We start from the raw sequence: 22,029 nt of genomic DNA, 5'->3' as shown, positions 1-22,029 counted from the left end.
CCTAGCTACTCAGGAGGCTGAGATCTAAGGGTCATGGTTCAAAGCTAGCCCAGGCAGGAAAGTCTGAAAGACTCTTATTTCCAATTAACCACCAGAAAACCAGAAGTGGCACTGTGGTTTAAGTGGTAGAGCGTTCACCTTGAGCTGAAGAGCTCAGGACAGTGCCCAGGCCCAGAGTTCAAGCTCTGTGACTGACAAAAAATAAAATCTGGGTTACTACCTATAAATACATACCTCTAGAAAGATGTACTACACCAGAAAATAACTCCTATAAATTGTATAGCAAACAGCAAAATTCTGGGGTTTTTAGAGGATGGGTGGGAAGAGAGCTTGCTTTGCTAGTTTAGCTGTTCTACCACCTGAATCACTTCTCTAGCCTGGCTTTTTGCTGGTTATTTTGGAAATGGGAGTTTTAAAAACTTTTCTGGCTTCCTGCAGATCTCAGCATCCTGACAGTAATGACTATAAGGCTCAACTATCAGCACCAAGCTAAACTCTGGATTTCTTTAAAAAATGATTTCATAGAATTTCATTTTGAAAGGTCTAAGACAAAAATATCCTCTATAGTACCTGAGTACATAGCTCATGGGAATAGCAGAAAGAACAAATGAAAGTGGGGCTGTGTAAGAGCTTTGAGATTAAAATATCCCAGTTGGTATTTTTGTAAAAGTTCCCAACAGACTAAAGTTACATCCATGGCTATCTGCTGGACAGAAATTGTTCAAATGTTAATGATCTTGCCATTTTCTGTTGTGTATTGAGGACTGACCCCATGGCACAGTTCTGGCTAAACATGCACTTTTCCAGAGCCAGATCCCAGCTCAGTCTTACCATTTTTTATAGTAAGTACTTTTGTGTGTGTGTGTGTGTGTGTGTGTGTGTGTGTATGTATATGCATGCGCAAGCACTGGGAGCTTGAAGCCTTGAGTTCTTGTGGTCTACCAATTGAGCCATACTTTCACTTTGGACTTTTGGCTTGATAACTGGAGAAGTCTTGAGGATTTATCTGCACAGCTGGCTTTGAACCAAGACACTCATATCACTGCTTCTTGAGTGGCTAGGATTTTAGGTGTGAGCCATTGGTGTACAGCTTTCTTTTTTGTTTTAATAAGAATAATCTCCAAACTTGTATCTTGAAATTTATATTCTGAAATATTCATGGATTTTCATGTAGCCAATCTCCACAACAGAAAATTATTATAAGGATGTGGTAGCTAAGAGGTATCCTTCTGTTTTACTAAAAATAAAGCAATATAATCTGGCAAATGGCCAGTTGCAATACTGGACTTTATATAGTTGAAGTGACTTAAAAACCCAATACAAGAGGAGGTGAAATAATTTTATTTCACAAATTATTTCACAGTTGTCTTTAAAATCCCAAAGACACTATTTTCTTCATATAAAAACATTGGTATAGATATCCATATTTTCTAGAAAATGATAACGTAGTCCCTCAGGAAAAAAAAATGCACCCAATTATATGGTTTCAGGGAAGTTGCTTGGGAAAAACTCCCTCTGGACTGATTCCTAAAACATGCCATTCCACCACTATGCATTTGTTGGTTCAAAGTACAGATTATTGTCATTAGTATGCACTTCTGCACTCTCATACATCTGATAACACACTTTTATCACTTAATGTTCCATTGGTTCATCAGCCTTTTCTGCAGGTTCATCAGCAGGTTGTGTAGGCTTAAAAGGAAAAAAAACAAGCAAAGATTGTAAAATCAACACTTCATCAATATGTACTCCTAACCATAAATATTATGGTTAGGATAAATATATACGTAAATATATTACATTATAAAAAAATTAGAACACAAGTTAGAAGGTATTTTTGATAACCAGTTTTCATGTATTGTCCTGTTAAAATTTCTGAAGTTTTATAAGTTATACATAATCTCAGTTCTGAAAGTCATTCAATAGTAGTTCTATATATCACACTTTGTCTTGCTCAAGAGTTAAAAGCCTTTTAAAAAATATTTTATTATTATTACTAAGTAGTTGTACAAAGGGATTAAAATTCTGTAAGTCAGTTTATGAGTACAATGTTGCTTCTTCTTTTTTTTTGGTCAGTTGTAGGGCTTGAACTCAGGGCCTGGGTACTGTCCCTGAGCTTCTTTGTGCTTAAGGTTAGTGCTCTACCACCTGAGCCACAGCACCATTTTTTTTTGAGTGGCTAACTAGAGATACTCATGGACTTTCCTGCTCAGGCTAGCTTTGAACCAGGAGCCTCTCAGATCTCAGCCTTCTGCGTAGCTAGGATTACAAGCATGAGCCACTGGCACCTGGTTATAGTTCATTTTTTATATAACATACACTGGCTATAAAGATTGCATTTGCTTGTCTTCCTCCCTCCTTTCATGGGCCTTCCTTTTCCCCCTCCCCCACAAAACATGTTTCCATTTCCTGGTATTCTTTTGATAAACAATATGTAAGTTGGATTCCTCCCTTAGTGTTCCATCCTTTCATCAGTTTGTGTATAAATGCATAGAGCCCTGCACGTTATAATGCATATTTGTATTTTAGATTTAGCTTTCCATATGAGAGAAAATATGCGCCCTTCATCTTTCTGAGTCTGATACTTAAAATACAACTAGCACTTTTAAACATCCTTTACCAACAAACATAGCAAAAACACAAATCAGCTACATATTCCAAAGCATTCTTTCCAGCAGGCTAATTCTTACCAACAACTGCAATAATGAAAATCTTAGCTCTCCAAATAATATTAACAATATCTTTGTCAAGTTAAAAAAATCACTCATGAAGCCAGGTGCTGGTGGCTCACACCTGTAATTCACTCAGGAAGCTAAGATCTGAGGATCAGGGTTCAAAAGCCAGCCTGGGCAGGAAAGTCAGTGAGACTTCTATCTCCAACCCACAAATAAGCTGGAAGTGAAACTGTAATTCAATTGGTAGAGCACTAGCCTTAATCAAAAAAGACCAGGGACTGCATCCAGGCCCTGTGTTTAAATCCCAGGACGGAACCCAAAAAAGAACAAAACCAAACACAAACAACAAAAAACCCTCATGAGGTTGGGAGAGATAGGGGAGAATCATGAAAGGGGTGATACTGATCAAGATGTAGTGCACTATCATGTTGAATTGAAACCCTCTATACAATAACCCTTTGTACTTAAGGACAAACCCCCCTCAAAAAAAAAACAAAACAAAACAAAAACTAACCCTCATTGCTATAAAAGAATTTCTGTATTAGACACTTCTGGTGGTAGTGAAGTTTAAATAAGGGCCTTGTGTATGCTCTACCATTTGAGCCAAGCTTCCAAGCCCTGGTTTTTGCTGTAATTTGGAGATAAAGATGCTAGTGAACTTTTTTTGCTCTGGCTAGCCTCCTAAGTAGTAAGACTTAAAGGAATGAGTCACCCAGTATAAGGCTACCACTTTTTATTTTTAATTCCATAACTATTAAATAAGCTTTCATTGATAGAAAATACGAGCCTGTTATAGAGGACCAGCTGTAATCCCAGCACTTGGGATGCTGAGGCAATAGGATCATGAGTCTGACATTAATCTGGAATATGGTAAGACCTTGGACTCCTCCTACCTCCAAAACATAGGCTACAGGTGTAGCTCAAATGGTAGAATGCACCTAGTAAATACAAAGCCCTAGTTCAAACCATAATTCTCCCCCAAATAAAAGGATTAAAAAAAAAAGCAATAGCCTCAAAACCCAGAAAAGATTACCTAACACTTTAATTTTTCACCAACAGTTCCTGATGCTCTTGTTATTATTTATGAAGACCCAACTTACTGTTCAAGGATGGCCCCAATATGCACTTCTTTCAATGTCTACTCATAAACAATCTGGTTAGCCCTGTGACTTACTTTTACCAACAAAATGTGCAGAAGTGATGCTGTTGGTCTGGCAGTAAGGCCCAAGTGGTATAATATGTGGCTACCAAGTATGAAAAACTGGCTTTAATGTCCAGGACTCAGGAAAAGAAAACAAAAAGTAACATTTGACCAGTCTCATTTAAGAATGCCACTCTAGGGGCTGGGAAGGTGGCTCAGTGGTAGAGCGCTTGCCTTGCATGCATGAGTCCCTGGGTTCGATTCCTCAGCACTACATAAGCACAAAGAAAAAAGCTGGAAGTGGTGTTGTGGCTCAAGTGGTAGAGCACTAGCCTTGAGCTGAAGAGCTGAGGAACAGTGCCCAGGCCCAGAGTTCAGGCCCCACGACCAGACCCCCCCCCCCCAAAAAAAAGAATGCCACTCTCAATTTCTACTTTTTTTTTTCTCACAGCTTTCACTTTTAAGCTTTTGCAAATTCTTAGCTTTTTCCACCTTGTTTGAGAGGTTCCTGCGACTACAGGACAGAGGCCCAGTTACTCTAGCAGAGGACCCAGCCTTCTAGCTACTCCTCTAGAACCTCCTCTAGAATAGTAAAGACATGAGTGGCTGCATTGAATTTCCTGCCCTATCCCAAAATTTGAATACATTTTTGAGATCTCAAGTGAGAATAGCAAAAGAACCACCTAGCTGTGCCTCAGCCACAGAATTTTGAGAAATTCTTGTTTTAATCCCCTAAGTTTTATTTTATTTTATTTTATTTATTTATTTATTTTAGGTCCGGTCGTGGGGCCTGAACTCTGGGCCTGGGCACTGTCCCTCAGCTCTTCAGCTCAAGGCTAGCGCTCTACCACTTGAGCCACAGCGCCACTTCCGGCTTTTTTTCTTTTTGCTTATGTGGTGCTGAGGAATCGAACCCAGGGCCTCAGGCATGCAAGGCAAGCGCTCTACCACTGAGCCACCTTCCCAGCCCCTCCCCTAAGTTTTAGTGGTAGCTCAATGTGTGACAATAAACTCACAATTCTCCACTGACCCTCCAATATTTTAGTTTTCTCAGTTCTTAATTTTCTTATTCCCATTTGAACTATAAGTCTATCTCAGTAAAGGACAAAATTGGTAGGTTCAGACAGTTGTGATGAGAATAACACCTTCTAGAAAAACCCCTTTTGTATTAAGAATGATTACCTGTGCCTTTCTTTGAGGTCTTTCTTCAAGACCTTCCAGGAATGGGGACACATCATCGTCATCATAGATTGTAAACTCCAAGTCTTTACCAACAATTCCAATGGAAACATTCTGAGGGGAAATGACAAAGTGAACAAAATAAGTCACAAAAATGAACATGCTACAATGGGTCAAAATAGAAAATTTTCAGATAGCTCTTGAACTCAAGACTTTAAATACTGTCTATAAAATGGTACAAGCTATAAAGTTTCATATAGGTACTATTTACCCAAAGATCATAAAAATGGCTTTATAATTTTGATTAGGCATTAGTGGCTTTTTTTCTGGATCATATAATACCAGTTCCTATATCATTCAGTCTTTTTTTCCCCCATGCTTGGGATTGAACCCACAATCTCAAGCATACTCTCTAAGTGTTCCACTGATAAAACTATACCCCTTTATTCCATTCTTCCTTTCTTCTTGACAACAATTTGCAACATTCTCCACTCTCCACAAAATCAACAACAACAACAACAAAAAAACTGTTCCTATTTCACTAAGAAAATAGAAGCATTTGGAACAGACAGCATTTCTCACAGCTTCTAAGTTTTACTTTACTTAGGTCTCTAGATTCTCTCCCTTCCTGTTACCATCAATATTAACTTCAATTTCCTTGGAAAAGCTAAAAACTCCATTTGTATACTGTCAAAGGACATTGTTCTAGCCATTTTTACCTAAGTTCATCACTTCACACTGATTTCTTTCATTGACATGCAGTAAATATGATGTAATTTTCCCCATCTTAAAAAAAATCCCAACCAATGAAAAATCCTTACAACCTCTTCAGTCACCAGTTCATTTCTCTGGATCCTCAATAGAAAAACCTTCTCCAGAGAGCTATCTCCAATTCTCTTTCCAAGGATTTCTCTTTATCCAAGTTTTCCTCCTTCTCTAACCATCTCTGAGTTTCCGAGATCTCCCAATCTCTAAAGGCTAAAATGTCTTCAGTTCAGTCCTCAAACTGCTTGCCTATTTTGATTCCTTTAAGAACCGTATCTAGTCTACTCTTTAAATGTCATTTCTATGTAAAGATTTCAAAAATTTGAACTCTAGGCTAAATCACTCTCCATAGAAGTCTAGGAAGTACTGATAATAACGGCTTGTCTATATTGCTAGACAAAGAAACAGCACTTGAAATTTTACATGCCCTAAACTGACTACCTAATCTGCTGTACTCCTAATATAAAACTGGTTCCTCCTTCTACGCTCTTATGAATCACAGCTAATCAAAAATCTTTCCCTCCAAGTAAAGACCTTGGAAGCAATACCTTCCCCAGATTTGTTTGCAAACTTGTGTGCTCTAATTTCAGAACTTACCTTTATCACTCTGCTGCAGGCACCATCACCTCTCACATGAATCACTGTCTTAGTTTTAAAACTGTATTTGCCCAAGCCCCCACTACACAAAAGTCTCTTGTCAAAACGCCCAAGTGTCTTAAAAGCGAAATCAAATTAGGGTACTCTTAACTTAAATGCTTAAACTCTAAGAATAAAATACAACATACCCACAATAAGAGATATGCAATATGACCTCCATTTTATTTCTCATTTTTTTTCCTTCTCTTGATCACCCGCCTCACTACTTAACCTCCTTACTTATTAGAAAACTCTTTATTTCAGGACTTCTGCACCTGCACTCCTAAGAATAATCTGGCTTTAGACATCTGTATGACTCACTTACCTCCTTTAGATCTCTTCTTTAAATGTCACTTTCTTGGTGAGGTCACCCATGATCACTCTATTTTAAATGACATCTTATAACACTTACTCAATTAGTCATTCTTTCACCTGTTAAACTGTTTCATTTTTTTCTATAGCTTTATAATCTATAGTTTATATGTGCATTTTTTCCTATCCCTGCCCTTTTAGATGAATCTATGGTCAATAAGGCTTTTTGTTATGTTTCCACATTTTCAATGCCTATAAAGTGTCTATAAATGATAGGTGCTCTGTACATGTATTTATTAACAATATTAGTACAAAGATTTATCTACCTGGGAATACAAATGGGACTTTTCTGCCCAGGCTGACTTCAAACCGCAATTCTCAGATCTCAGCCTCCTGAGTAGCTAGGATTACAGGTGTGAGCCACCAGTGCCCAGCTTCTACTTTTCTTTAACAGAGAACTGTTCCCTAAAGTTTCTGTTCTGTCTATAATCTACCAGGAAGAAATGTAAGAAAGGCAGAAAAGCAGATGTGTGGATGCATAAAGTAGAATGAAATTTACTGTTTTTTTCCTTTGCTTTATACCAAAAAGAACTGTTTTAAAAAATGACTATTCAAATTTGTATCACTTAGTAAAGAACCTGAAAGGAACATAGGAACCCAAACATTTTCCAAATTAAAAAACATAAGTAAAGATGGGCATGGTGGCTCATGGCTGAATTCCCAGCACTTGGGAGGCTAAAGCAGGAGGATCTAGAGTTTGAGACCAAATTGTGTTACATAGAGTTCTATGCCAGTGAAACCTTATCATGAACAAATAAATATCCAAGCACCATTCCTCCCTCCCCCAAGAAGTATACACTCTACAACTTGTAATATTCAACAGAAGATTAAACTGGTATGTTAATATCTACAATTGGAAAACATGACATATACCTTTGTAGTTAGGTCCTGCTCTGCAGGAAGTGTCTCCCTTAATGCACGTAGACCATGTTTAACCAATTCATTTAAATTACCTATAAAAATACATGAATAATTACTTCTTAATTTCATCATCACATTCAGCCTCTTTTATTTATTATTTCTTTTATTATTTTATTGAAATAGAGCTTTTAGTTTCACACTAAACTTACCAGAATAAAAATGGCTAAAAATTAATGCTAATGGTACAATCTTCTAGTAACAACTAATAACATTCATAACTTATTTTAATGAGTGCACAGGATCAGACCTATAAAGATCCTAGCCAAATTACCATTATTTAAAATGTTCAATTTTAATCCAGTACTTCTAAGCTCATTTGGTCCTACAACTCCATTTTCTCAAAGTTACCTATTTTCATCCTACAACAAAATTTGCTTCAAATAATGTTAATAAGATAATTAGCCAGGGGGCCTGGGAAGGTGGCTCAGTGATAGAGCGCTTGCCTTGCATGCACGAGGCCCTGGGTTTGATTCCTCAGCACCACATAAGCAAAAAAAAAAAAAAAGAAAAAAGCCGGAAGTGGCGCTGTGGCTCAAGTGGTAGAGTGCTAGCCTTGAGCTGAAGAGCTGAGGGACAGCGCCCAGGCCCAGAGTTCAGGCCACACAACCGGACCAAAAAAAAAAAAAAAGATAATTAGCCAGGCACTGGTGACTCAGGCCTGTAATCCTAGCTACTCAGCAGGCTGAGATCTGAGGATCACAGTTGAAAGCCAGATCCGAGGAAAGTCCATGAGATTCTTATCTCCAATGAACTACTCAGAAAAAGCCAGAAGCGGCACTAGCCTTGAAGCTTAGGGACAGCATCCAGGCCCAGCAAAAATGAATAAATAAAGGTAATGATTCTCCACTATATTCATTGATCCTTAGGTGTTTCCTTCACACTACTATATTACAAGAAAACTTATAAACAGTCACAGGTGTCAAGGTCTCACATTTATAATACTAGCTACTCAGGAGGCTGAGATAGTGTCAAGGTCCAAAGACTGCCCTGGGAAGAAAAGCCTGCAAGATTCTATCCCAATTCATCAGCAAAATGTTGTACTGGAGGCATGGTTCAAGTTGTAACGTGCCAGTGGTGAGCAAGTAAAATGGAAGCACAAGGCCCTAAGTTCAAGCCATGGTACGGCTTCCTTTAGCTTAGGTATGAAGTCTTTTACTCATCTATATATAGACTATTTAATGCAGAATGTTTATGTGGCCACAGAAAGTAAAAGTCATAAACATAGCATGTAGTACAGTGGGTCTCAACTCTAGCTGAGGCATACTGAATCAACAATTTTCAAGCTATCTGTCTTTGGGAGAGTAAGTTAGGGGGGGACACAGAAATGTAGGGACAAATGGTGAACAAATGCAGCAGTGATATATCCACTAGAAATTGCTGAAATGAACTATACAATGGATGAAGAAGGGAGGTAAAAACTGGGAAAGAGAGAGGGAAGGGATTACACTGTCCAAAAAGAACTGTACTCCTTACCTGACTTATGAAACTGTAATCCCTCTGTACATTACCTTTATAATAATTTTTTTAAAAAAACAATGCTTAAGGTTGAGGATACATCTGAAAAAATTCTATTGGTAAACAGAAGAAGTAAAAACTAGTAATTGTGAAATTAACAATAAATACTTTAAGGGCTTCATTTAATAAAGAAATCCTCTAAGAGTAGTATTTTTCTTAGGACAATACATTATTCACTATACAAAGACTGGAGGAGGCAAAACAAAATGGAAGTTATTACTTACACTCTATAAACTCAGACATATGTCTCTCCAAGTAAGTACGAGCTGATTGAGAACGAGCTCCAATGGACATAGCTCTGCAGTCAAAATAGTTAGCAGATGGACAGGTTTGGAAAATGTGAGGGCCCATATCCTACAAATAGAAAAAAACAAAACAAAACAATTCTTGACTTTATGTATTTTCTGTGTAGTTGTTTTTGCTTATTTATTTATTGCAAGTCTTGGGGCTTGAATTAAGGGCCTGGGTGCTGTCCCTGAGCCTCTTTGTACACAAGGCTAGCACTCTACCACTTGAGCCAAAGTGCCACTTCTGGTTTCTGAGTATTAATTGTAGATAAAGAGTCTCATGGGGACTCTTCTGCCCAGACTGGCTTTGAACTTTGATCCTCAGCAATCAACCTCATGAGTGGCTATAGCTAGGATTACAGATGTGAGCCACTGGTGCCTGGCTGTTTTTATTTTTTCTTATTTTTGTCGGTCATGGAACTTGAACTCTGGGCCTGGGCGCTGTCCCTCAGCTCTTCAGCTCAAGGCTAGCACCCTAGCTAGCTGTGACTTGAGTCACAGCTCCCACTTCTGGCCTTTTCTGTTTATTGATGCTGAGGAATCGAACCCAGGGTCTCATGCATGTGAGGCAAGCACTCTACCACTGAGCCATCTTCCCAGCCCTGTTTTTGTTTTAAGACAGCATCTTACAACGTACTCAGGCCAGACTCTAGTTTGCAATCCTTCTGCCTCAGTACTGGGATTACAAGCATGCATTATCATGCTCAGCACTATAGTTCTTAAAATAGTGAGAATGCTATATAAACTTACATCATAGCCAGCAATGAGCAGCCCAACACCATATGGTCTTCTGCCATACCGCTGAGTTGGTATCTGGGTCTCTTAAACTAGTTAAAGAACTTGTTCTAAACAAAGAATAAAGTACTATCTTTATTTTAAAATTAAACAAAACCAAGACTGTTAGTATCTTCCTAAATTACTGTGTAGTCCACAAGAAATAAAATAGAACAGTATTTTTTGACCTCATATTATAAAATGCGTAACATTCCACCCCAAGAATACATGTTAGCAAAATGATTTTTTTTTTCCCATGTAGAACCTCATTTGTTTTGGCTTCAGAGGTTCAAAGCACTGGGGGACACCTAGAGCAATAAGAAAATTTAAATTTCTGTGAAAATGGTGTTTGGACAGTTAAATTCCAACTGTTTAAAAAGGCTAATGAAAAACTTCCAATTAAAGCTTTTACAATCTTTTTTTTTTTTTTTTTTTTTTTTTTGGGTCCGGTCATGGGGCCTGAACTCTGGGCCTGGGCGCTGTCCCTCAGCTCTTCAGCTCAAGGCTAGCGCTCTACCACTTGAGCCACAGCGCCACTTCCGGCTTTTTTCTTTTTGCTTATGTGGTGCTTGGGAATCGAACCCAGGGCCTCAGGCATGCAAGGCAAGCGCTCTACCACTGAGCCACCTTCCCAGCCCATAAAGCTTTTACAATCTTATCTATGGTATTATTACTTCCTAATAAACTAACACAAGGATTAAGTACCAAAGACTTTTGGAGTTTACATTCGTAAATGTTAACATAAAAAGGATACTGCTTCCAATTAGAGAAACAAGACGAGACACAGGAAGGGGTCTGTCAAATACAAATCTGGAATCCAAACATTCCTGGCGCATAAAATTACTAAAAGAGAAACAAGAAAATTAGTAATCTCATATCACAGAGAGCTAATTTAATAAAGCAGTTTGATTCACTTTTCTTTTTTCTAAACATTTTCATGGGTTACACCCATATGAACAAACCAGAAAGACAAGACAAGGTCATAAGGATGTATTTTTACATTAAGCAGGGAGGATATGAAGTTTTTCTTTTTGGTGGTACTGGGTGTTTGAATTCAGAGCTTCCCACTGTGAGAAACATAGGTGACATATAGGTATCTCTACTGCTTGAGTCACATCTCCAGTCCTTTTTTTTAACTTAGGTTATTTTTTATAGGGTCTTGCTTTTTCCTGAGACTGGCCAGGACACTGTGCATTCTTGCCAAGCACCCTCCCACTAACATACAAATTTAGCACCTGATGAACAAATGCTGACTAAAGGAACTAAGCTATTTCTTCAGTATTTTTAATTTGCCAAAGCAGTCTAAACCTGACCATTTTGGCAGTCTCTAACCACATGAAGCAACTGAGACCTTCAAAAGTAACTGTGATATACTGTGATATACTGTTAAGTATAAAGCACACAACAAATTTCAAAGTCTTAACACCAAAATATATACAGAATCTCACTAATAAAGTTTTTATGTTTAACTATATGATGGCATGATAATATTTTAGATCTAGTAGAATAAATAAAATGTGACAATATAACATATTTCACATTTATAGCAGACAGAAATCTATGAAGCCATAGCTATCTTGTTGACTTAAGAGATTAAGGTATAACTTAAGAGCTACTTAAAAATCTTACCCTCCGAACCTACCATTTATGTTTCTTCCTTAATCAAATAATTAAAGAAATTAGCTTTGACCACTTTCTGTTCACATCAACATGTATACATGTGTGTTTTCATGCTCTTTCTAAAGATACTTTGTTAAGTGTTCTACCTGTAAGTCTTCGTTCTTATATAAAAGAATAGACTGGAAAAGTGTCTATTTACCCAATCTCAGACACTAAGGGATGGGGTGAGAATTCAGCCTATAATAACAAATCCACATCTCTTCAGTTACATACTGCTTATTAACCAAAAATAATCTTAACATCCTTATGCTAACAAAAATTTCCCTTTTACTCTCCACTTCTGTCTAGATAGACTAGACCTTAAGTTCCTTGAGGACAAAATCTATGTCTTAGTCATTTTTCTACATGTCATAATTACCTACTATTGAGCTTTGCCAAAAATAATTGTTTTCGTTTTGTTTTTTGTGCCAGTCCTTGGGCTTGAACTCAGGGGTTAGGCACTGTCCCTGAGTTTTTTTGCTCAAGGCTAATAATGCTCTACCACTTGAGCCACAGCTGCACTTCCAGCTCTTTGGTGGTTAACTGGAGATAAGAGTTGCAATGACTTTCCTGCCTGTCCTGGCTCTAAACAGCAATTCTCAGATCTCAGCCTCCTGAGGAGCCATCAGTGTCCAGAAAAAAAGTTAAATAATTTCTGATCCAAGGGTCTGGTTCATTCTTAAGTATCAAACAAAAAATGTCAAGCCGTTTTTAGACATATATACAATGTACTAACAACCACACTATTCCGTGACGTCTCTAAAGTGGCAAAAATAATGTAATTTTAGTTACTAGTGTAAAAAATACATAGAAATATTTAGTAGCTAATCCAAACCTTATTGAGATAGTTACAACCTTAATTATAATTTATAAATATTCTAGTGGACAACTTCCTAAAATATCTGAGCTAGACTTTTTCTAGAAAAGTAATCAGTTATGATAGAGATATTTGTTTTGTTTTTCATGATAATACTTACCACAACAGTCTAGCATCTGCAGTAAGTCCCGCAATTGAAATACCAATATGGTTGTCAACATGGAGAATTTTTTTCTGGTGAGCTGCAAGTTCTGATTGTGCCCTCTAAACAGAGACATTATAGGATAGTAAGAAAAATGTACATATTTTTTGTTTATACAGTGAAAATTTCACTTGGTAGTTCTGTTCTCCAAAGGAGTAATATATATTTATTTCTTTACTTACTTTTAATGCAACCAACACTGCATGAGTTTTTGATTTCAGACCAACTGTGGCTGAACCTTGTTTAACAGCTTCCATTGCATATTCAATTTGATGAATCCTTCCCTAAAAAGACAATACAGTTTAAATTTAGGAGACTTTTATAAATTAGAAATGGTTCCAAACCTTAAGTGAGGATAGTTAAGGATCAAATGACTTAATTAAAGCCCTACCTCCTGAGCAGCTAGGATTACAAGCAGGAGCCAGTGTCACCCGGCTTTTTTTTTTTTTTTTTTTTGAGACAGGGTCTTAGTAAGTTGCTCAGACTGGCCTCAAACTCAGCAATCTTCTAGCCTCAGTGTCCAGAGCAGCTGGAATTAAGGCCTTCGATCCTCATTTACAATCTCTAAATCTATTGCAAGTAAGAAAAAAACACTTTACAGACATAGGATATAGGGGCCTGGTCATGGCACACCTGTAATCCCAGCACTTGGGAGGCTGAGGCAGAAAGACCTTGAGTTCTGAGCTATGTTTCAAAATCATGTGGAAAGAGAGAGACTGAAAGGAAGGGGGGGGGGGGAGAGAGGGAGAAAGAGAAAGAGAAAGGGAGGGTACAATAAATAAAAATGGAATGAAACTTATCTTACTTACCTGAGGGCTCCAAACAGTGACATCATTATCATACTGGTTGCGAAACTGAAAGAAAAAAGATCTCTTAATTTAAGAACCAATCCCAATTTACAGCATTAACAAATGTTTCACATGTTTCAACTCAACGTTAAAGCAGTTCCATTAATGCAACTCTGCTGGAACATCACCAGCATACTGCGTGGTACCTACGAGCTGGTGGAAGGGGCAGCAGCATTTTAGGTATCCAATCTTATCTTTCTGCTCTGTCACTCTCTATAGCACTCAACTTGGGCAGTCAACCGGTAAAGTTCGCAGGCACCGACTTTTCTACCTATCTTGGCTTATATGTTGTTCTCTAACAAATCCCCCTGAGACTTTTACTTTAAATTATTCCACAAACCTGTCTCCTGAAGTCTTCTCCATCTTTTTCTCTAAAATGTACTCCAACACTTCCACAGTTCCTTATCTACATATCTACATATTACCATTAGGGATAAGCCTGACTTAGATTTGAAACTAACTTGTGCCAATCAGTATTCATACTGAGTGAATAAACGCAAAGATGTCCTCGGGAAGTTAAGAGATAAATAAAAATAGCTATAGGGACAGAAGTATTAGTGCCCTAATAATGTTATCAAGTTGGGAAGAAAGTCATGGGGTGAGAACTGCAGTGGCAGACCCAAGGGAAGCGAGGGCCGGACACTGCACCTCTGAGCACCGTCCATCACCAAACGACAGAACAAAGTGCTTAGAAGGGGCCTTTTCGTGCCAAGCGCTGGGGGGACGGAGAAGTTAAAAGGACCCACAAAGTAAATGGTCGCGGGTTCCAGGAACCGAGGGGTCCGGTGCACGGTGAGGCCTTTCCTTCCGCTCAGAGCCCACTCACAGGACGAGGGTTCAGCTACGGACTACCGCGAATCCCCGCCAGTGGAGGAACTCTGCTCAGCGACCGCCAGGCGAGTGGTTGGAGGCCCCGCGGAGGCCGCACAAGAGCGTGCAGCAGGCCGCAGCCACTGCCGGCCGCGCCGTGACGGGCCGGGCCTGGCCCGGAGGTGCTGAATCACAGCCCGAGGCTTCCCGAGTCTGCAAGGCTCCCCCGGCCCTCGCCCGCCCCGGGTCTCGTGAGCAAGGTGACAAGAGAGGCCAAACACCGACCCGCGGTCAGCGGACCTTTGCCTTAAACCTCCTAAGGACCGAGATTCAACGCACCATAGCTCCGGCGCCGACCTGGATGCGAGAGCCTCTAGCAAAGCTGCGAGTGGAAGAGCGCGGCTGAACCGAAGAGCTCGGCGATCGACAGGGAAAGGCTGCGTGGCTTAGACGACAGCGGCCGACGCAGGGAAGGGCTGTCTATTCCAGAGCTATCGATGGGCTCCTACTGTTTTCCCCGCCCTCAAAACACCCCCAAGGCCTCAGGGGTGGAGGTGGAGCTAGGGAAAATAGCTGAAGTGGGCGCGGTCTCTGGAAATCCAAGAGCCGTGATTGGCTGGGAACCTTGGACCACAATTGCCGGCCCGCGGTGGTCTTGCGAGTCGTGAGACCTCAGTTTTAGACTTAGTGTGTGGTGGCATCCGATCCCGCCAGTTCCCCATTCTTGTAGCTAAGGACTGTGCCAACAGTTGGGGGTGACCTGAACCTGCGGCTGGACCTCTCCACGGGCACAGTCTTGGGAAGTTGTATAGTTGAGAAGAACTAGGCTGCAGAAAAGGCCACACAGTAGTGGTATAGTTGACGCTTGAGCGTGCCCACCTTGCCCTTCCTTGAGTAGGTTGTGTACAAGCTTTCTTAGTCTGGAATCCTTTCTTATTATTCCCTGGAGAGCTCATGTAGTCCAATGCTCAGTTATCACTGAACGCTCATTTTTTATCAGTTGCTTCCGCCAGACTTTGAATTTCATTTTCTTGTGAATTTCTGTCTTTTTAGGGCATCTGTTGTTAAATCCTCAAGTGATATAAGTTAACACAGCTCTGCGAGCAGCTGCCAATCTAATCTACCCCCTGCTACTTCCCCTGGTAAAGGAGAAAGGAGGAGTACCTAGCAAACATAGCAGTAATTGTTTAACATCATTAGTAAGCAATATCAGGACTTTTTGTTGTTGCGGTTTTTTTTCAGAATTGTTAACAGTAAATTTTCTGAACAAAAAACAAGTTGATTGTTTCCCCCTCTCCCCCATAGACATATAAATCTCACTGTGATATTCTCTTAATTGACTATAACTGGTACAGTGAATAAATGACACGTGAAGAGTACCAGGTACAAATAACTTGATTATTTTCTTTCCCTCCATATGTTAACATACACCCAGTGAATTTAATTTCTCTGCTTGCTCCTTGAATGTAATATACTACAAATGTAATGACACTTCTAGTTAGTCAAGTTGAAGGAGGCTCCTCACACATCCATCCCAGGGGACCACGCAGAGGCAGGCAGGCACAGGAGAAAGATTATTAAGGCTTATTAGAGGAGCCAGTTTCCCCCAAGAGGGAGCACATGGCACCTGTCCCTACCCAGGTAGCAGGAGGGTCTGAGGGATAGGAAGTGAGGTAGATGGGAGTTCAGGTGGGTCTGGGCGGAGAGAGGTAGGGGCCAGCTGTATGGAGGGAACTCCAGGAATGGGAGGGGTGCCCAGGTCTGGGTGGAGCTGCGGACCAAAGGTGAGCATAATAGTAACACAAGTAAAAATGACAATCAGTCTATAAAATTAAATCTCTCAATTAGTGATCTCAAGTCATTAATTAATACTTTCAGTAAACTAATAAAAAAAATAAGGGAGAAGCCTTGTAACTGCACTGGTGACTCATGCTTGTAATTCCAGCTGCTTGGGAGGCTGACAGTGGAAGGATCGGTGTTGAAGCCCAGCAGAGACTGAAAAGTTCATGAGACCCCCCCTCCTTTAATTTTATTTTTTTCCAAATTTTTTATTGTGGTTAAGTGGTTACATAATTTCACAAATTTCACAGTATTGTGGGATAGTGATGCTTAAAGTTACAAACTCATTCTAACTTTCATGCAGCAAAATGTCTATCATGGTCCATAACATTTATGAGTTCTATGAGCTTTGCAATATAGTTATTTCTTCCAGATTGGGTGATATGTACATTTCTTTTGTTTTGCATAGCATCAGCTGTTCCCTCTTTCCCACTTGTTCCCTCCCTCCCATCGCTGCCATTGAGTTGCTTAGTTCATTTTGGTCAATGTCCAGTCCAGCTGATGGGTCCCCCCTCCTGTCATTTTAAAGCCAGCCCAGAAAGAAAAGTCCAAGAGACTCTGGAGGAAAGCTGGACTTGGGAGTGACCTGTCATCCTAGCAAGAATGAGAAGTCTAAAATAGGTAGACTGGTGTTGTGTACCCAGGGAGAAAGATATCTTATCTCAAAAATAACTAATTATATTAAGAAAAGTAACCCTGACCCAAAGAAACATTGATTGCATGTTTTCCCTCATTTGTTGTAACTAGGAACTGCCTAATGTAAGTAAAATACTGGATGGTAAAAGACAAAAAAAAATACACTTGGACATGATAAATTATATAGTAGTCTACACATTCATACAGTGAGATCAAAGGAGGATATTCTCAGGAGAGGACCACAAAGGCTCAATAGCTATGTGCATATGATCATATAAAATTATGCTTATGGAAATGAACTTAAGAAATGAAAACAAGTGCTTTTTTGTTATTTGAGCTTTTGTTTCATCGTTACCTTTTGTTTTCTGTACCTTTTGTCTTGTATGTAAGTTTTTCTGTTTGGGGGATGCTAAGGGGAGCACAGAAATGGTGGGACAAAGGGTGAACAAATGCAGCAGTGATACTCACTAGACACTATGTTGAAAATGAACTATACAGCTTGTGGGGAGGATCAGGAGGGAAAAGCTGGGGAAAAAAGGAGGGAAGAGGGCACACATTCAAAGAGAAATGTACTCATTACTTGACTTATGTAACTGTAACCCCTCTGTACATCACCTATACAACAACAATATGGGGGGAAAAAGGGAAAAATAAAAATAAAATAGTAAAATATATATTAAAAAAACTGGCCCAAGAAGGGCTCAAGTGGGAAGCTCTGAATTAATTCAAACCCCAGTGCTCCCACCCCCAACCAAAATAAGGGTAGGGAATGAGGTAAGGGGGAAATAAGAATTAAAAAGAAAATTTATGGCCTTGCGCCAGTGGCTTACTCCTGTAATACTAGCTCTTACCTCCAATTAACCACCAGAAACCCAGAAGTGGCACTGTGGTTCAAGTGGTAGAGCACTTGCCTGCCTTCCTTCCCTTTTCTTTCTTTCTTTCTTTCTTTCTTTCTTTCTTTCTTTCTTTCTTTCTTTCTTTCTTTCTTTTGTTTTGTCAGTCGTGGGTCTTGAACTCTGGGCCTGGGTGCTGTCCCTCAGCTCTTCAGTTCAAGGCTAGCACTCTACCACTTGAGCCACAGCACCATTTCTGATTTTCTGGTGGTTAATTGGAGATAAAAGTCTTATGGATTTTCTGTCCCTGGCTAGTTTTGAACTGTGGTCCTAGATCTCAGCCTCCTGAGTAGCTAGGATTACAGGTGTGAGCCACCAGCACCCAGCTTCCATGAGACTCCTATCTCCAATAAACCACAGAAAACTGGAAGTGGCACTGTGGCTCAAGTGGTAGAGTGCTCGCCTGCAGCTGAAGAGCTGAGGGACAGTGCCCAGGCTCAGAGTTCAAGCCCCACAACCGACAAAAAAAATTATGAATTGGTAATAGTCTGAAACAAAATGGTTCAGAATACAATATGCTCAGGCTTTGCTTGTATAGAAAAGTGGCATAAACAACCTGAGCTGGGATGTAGGGCAGTGGCAAAGTGCTTGCCTAGCAAGTGCAATGTCCTGGGTTCAATCCCCAGTGCCAAAAAAGGAAAGACCAAAAAAAAAAAAAAAACAGTTAAAAAAAAGCAACCTGATTGGGCTGCAGTTGGCATCTGGTTTATATGATGATGGCTTGGCAGGTCTGACTGACTGCAGGTTGTTAGACTATGATACTCCCAGTTACAGTAGCTGTTTTCATATCAAGCAGCATTACAGTTCACTATATATTAAGAAACACAAAGGCTAAAGTTAAAATTAGTACAAAAGTAGCTTTAGGTCAGTATTACATCACAACATTTTTGCTTGTAGTGTGTGTGTGTGTGTGTGTGTGTGTGTGTGTGTATGTGTGTGTGTCTGTGTCTGTGTGTGTGTAAGTTTTTTTGAGAAAGAAACTTGCTATATAACCTGCCGCCACCTCCCAAGTGCTGAGATTGCAATTATGTGTTGCTGTACCAGCGTGTCACACACTTTTGGCTGTCTATAAGACATTTTGTCAAATGTCTATTTCATAGTTTATTTGGCCATTTTTTTTTTTTTTTTGTCGGTTGTGGGGCTTGAACTCTGGTCCTGGGCGCTGTCCCTCAGCTCTTCAGCTCAAGGCGAGCTCTCTACCACTTGAGCTACAGCGCCACTTCCGGTTTTCTGGTGGTTTATTGGAGATAGGAGTCTCACAGTCTCTCCTGCCCGGGCTGGCTTTGAACCGAGAACCTCAGATCTCAGCCTCCTTAGTAGCTAGGATTACAGGCATGAGCCACCAGCACCCGGCTATTTGGCCAATTTTTGAAAGCTTACTCTAAACTAGCATTACTTACACTTACTCCAACCATTTTCCTCCTTTCTCTTTTACTGATTAATTAGAAGTGAGGGTTTTCTTTTGGTAAGAGCTAACACTTGGAATAAAGCAAACAGGAATTAATAGACATTCTTGAGAAGAAGAAGAATTCAAAGCTGTATCCAAATTGTATAATACAATTTCCTTTTCTTAATGTGTGACCCAAAGAGATGTCTGTGAAAATCCATTGGCACATGTGAGTGGTTTAGAAAAGAATTTCCAGACATGAAACAATTCTTTCAGCATGTCATGTAGACAGTTAAGAACAATAAATGTTACATGGCTATGGGAAATTTTTAGTTTGGTTCTTAAAGACGTTTTTAAATTGTAAAAAAATCCGGAATTAATTAACAAGTCTCTAAATTGGAGAAGTAGTGTTGTTGTACTGACCTATTCTAGAATACCCTTACTGGTCAATTTTGCAACTACTTGTTAAAAATCAAAGTAATCTGAACCAAATCTTCAAATCATGTTTAGAGGAGCTCAGGATACCAAATGTCTCATTTTCTGGTCTATAAGTAGGACTTTTAGATACTCTGAAGGGTGTACTTACCATTTTCACTTCCCATGGACACTAATATGTATTTAAAATGAATTGACAAAAAGGATAAGTTTTGTAGTCAGACATTTCTCATTCTTTCAACTATGTATTTGCCAGCATTATTACTAAAATACTAACAATACTTAAGTAAACAACATAGAAAAAATTCCTTGAAGGAAGATGAAATCATAGAGGCCTTATTTATTTATTTAGTAGGGCCTTTAAGGCATGATAAAGATGTTAACTCTGAGTGAGATCAAGTTTCTAGAGGATTTCAAACAGGAATGGCATGCGTGACATCTGAGAAAGATCATCCTGACTCTTGCATTGAGAACAGAAAATAAGGAATCAAGCATGCTAACAACATCAAGGTTCTTACAGTAATCCAAGAGAAAGATGACAGTATTTTGGACCAGAGTTGTGGCAGTGACTTTGTAGGAAGTGGTTGGATTCTGGATATGTTTTGAAGGCAGAGCCAACAATACTTTCCTAATGAATTGGGTATGGTGTGTAAGAGAAGGAGAATTCAAAAATGATTTTAGTGTTTTTGGCCTGAACAAATGGAAGAACAGAATTACAGCGAACTAAGATTAAGGAGAAAGAGGAAGAACAGATTTTGGAGAAAAGACATTGAACATTCTTTTATATTTTGAATTTGGGATGTCAATTAGATATTCTGGAAGTAGTTTATTTATTTTGTTTAGTTTCCAAGTTTCATGAAGCAAAATAACAAATGATTTCTCTTAAACTTAAACACTCAGAGTGGCTAACTACTTCAAAAATAAAAACATGGCTAGTGGAATATGAAATAAGGACGTCTTTTTTTCATTGTTTATTTGTTTTGTCTGGAAATTATTATTCTGTGTGTGTGTGTGTGTGTGTGTGTGTGTGTGTGTGTGTGTGTGTGTGTCTATCTGTCTGTTTGTGTGCTGGTATACCCCAGGGTTTCTACTCAGGGCTAGATGCTGTCCCATTTGCTTTTTTGCTCAAGGGATAGTATTCTACCATTTGGACCACGGCTCTACTTCCAGCATTTTGGTGGTTTAATTGGGGTAAGAATCTCATGGACTTTCCTGCCCAGCCTAGCTTTGAACTGTGATCCTCAGATCTCAGCCTCCTGAGTAGCTAAGATTACAGGTGTGAACAAGTGCTTGTTTTGAAAATCATTTTATGCCTTGTAAAATGTCTCATTTTCACAATAAACATACTCTTATTGTCCTAGCACAATAAAATATATTTTGCTTTCATTTTAACAGAAATCTAAGATTATTTGGGAAAATGCTTTCTGTATTAAGAACAACTATTTCTCCCTCTAATAGGCCACAACTAGGAATTTTTACTGTCAGGAATGACTCCAGAATTTATTTTCCTTTGGCAAAGATGGCAATTGAATAGACATTTTTGTTATTATTTTTTTTATTTAAAAAGAGATAGCTGAGTAAGAACAGCAGCACGCACGTGGTATTCAGGTAAGGGGCTGGTTTATTCATCGTTCTGGCTGGCATCAGGCCATCTTGGTCCTCCACGCAGTGGGGAAAGGCCTGGGAAAGAGAGAGCTGGGAAAGAGAGAGAAAAGGACTAGAAAAGAGAGAAAAGAGCTAGAAAAGAGAGCATCTGGGAAAGGTGGGAAAGAGAGAGCTAGGAAAGAGAAGAGAAGGAAAGAGCTGAGAAAGAGCTAGAAAAGAGCAGAGAGTGAATAGACATTTTTGGATAAAAAGAATATTCTTAAAAGTAATCCAAACTGTAATCCCCCTGTACAGCATCTTTACAATAAAATAACTTTTTTAAAGTAAGCCAAACATTTTCATTTCTTTTATTTCTCTTTCTTTTCCCAAGACAAGAAAAAAAATCAATCCCTGATCCTTCAATAGGCTAATAATTCTTGAGATAGGTTTTTTTTAGGTTTTCAGTCCCAAGCTAACTATGCAATTCCCTTCTCTACTGCTAGGTGGCAATTAATGCCTTGGAGTGAAAAAAGTCTTTTTTCCCCCATATACACAGCACAGAGAAAGAAACATGCATTTTCTCGTCCTTAAGGTAAACTTTTCTTAAGGATAATATCCCCCACCCTTGTGCTTTGTTTTGTCCAACTGAATTTA

General features: G+C 39.3%; 1 protein-coding gene across 1 annotated transcript; it reads right to left on the bottom strand.

The window, feature by feature from the left end:
* Positions 1-1,320: 1,320 nt before the first annotated feature.
* Psma1 (proteasome 20S subunit alpha 1) lies at positions 1,321-15,042 on the bottom strand. Its single transcript, XM_070032845.1, has 10 exons — positions 14,941-15,042; positions 13,753-13,797; positions 13,126-13,227; positions 12,902-13,005; positions 11,020-11,108; positions 10,242-10,312; positions 9,429-9,558; positions 7,642-7,721; positions 4,999-5,109; positions 1,321-1,692 (listed from the first exon to the last, which is right to left on the bottom strand). Exons 1-10 carry the CDS (start codon positions 14,941-14,943, stop codon positions 1,636-1,638), a joined length of 792 nt encoding a protein of 263 aa, XP_069888946.1. The 5' UTR covers positions 14,944-15,042; the 3' UTR covers positions 1,321-1,635.
* Between the last annotated feature and the right edge of the window lie 6,987 nt (positions 15,043-22,029).

Source organism: Dipodomys merriami, unplaced genomic scaffold (genome assembly GCF_024711535.1).
Source record: "Dipodomys merriami isolate MVZ:Mamm:240054 unplaced genomic scaffold, mDipMer1.0.p SCAF_21, whole genome shotgun sequence".
Taxonomy (NCBI): Eukaryota; Metazoa; Chordata; class Mammalia; order Rodentia; family Heteromyidae; genus Dipodomys; species Dipodomys merriami.
This window is presented reverse-complemented; position numbering and strand designations above follow the sequence as displayed.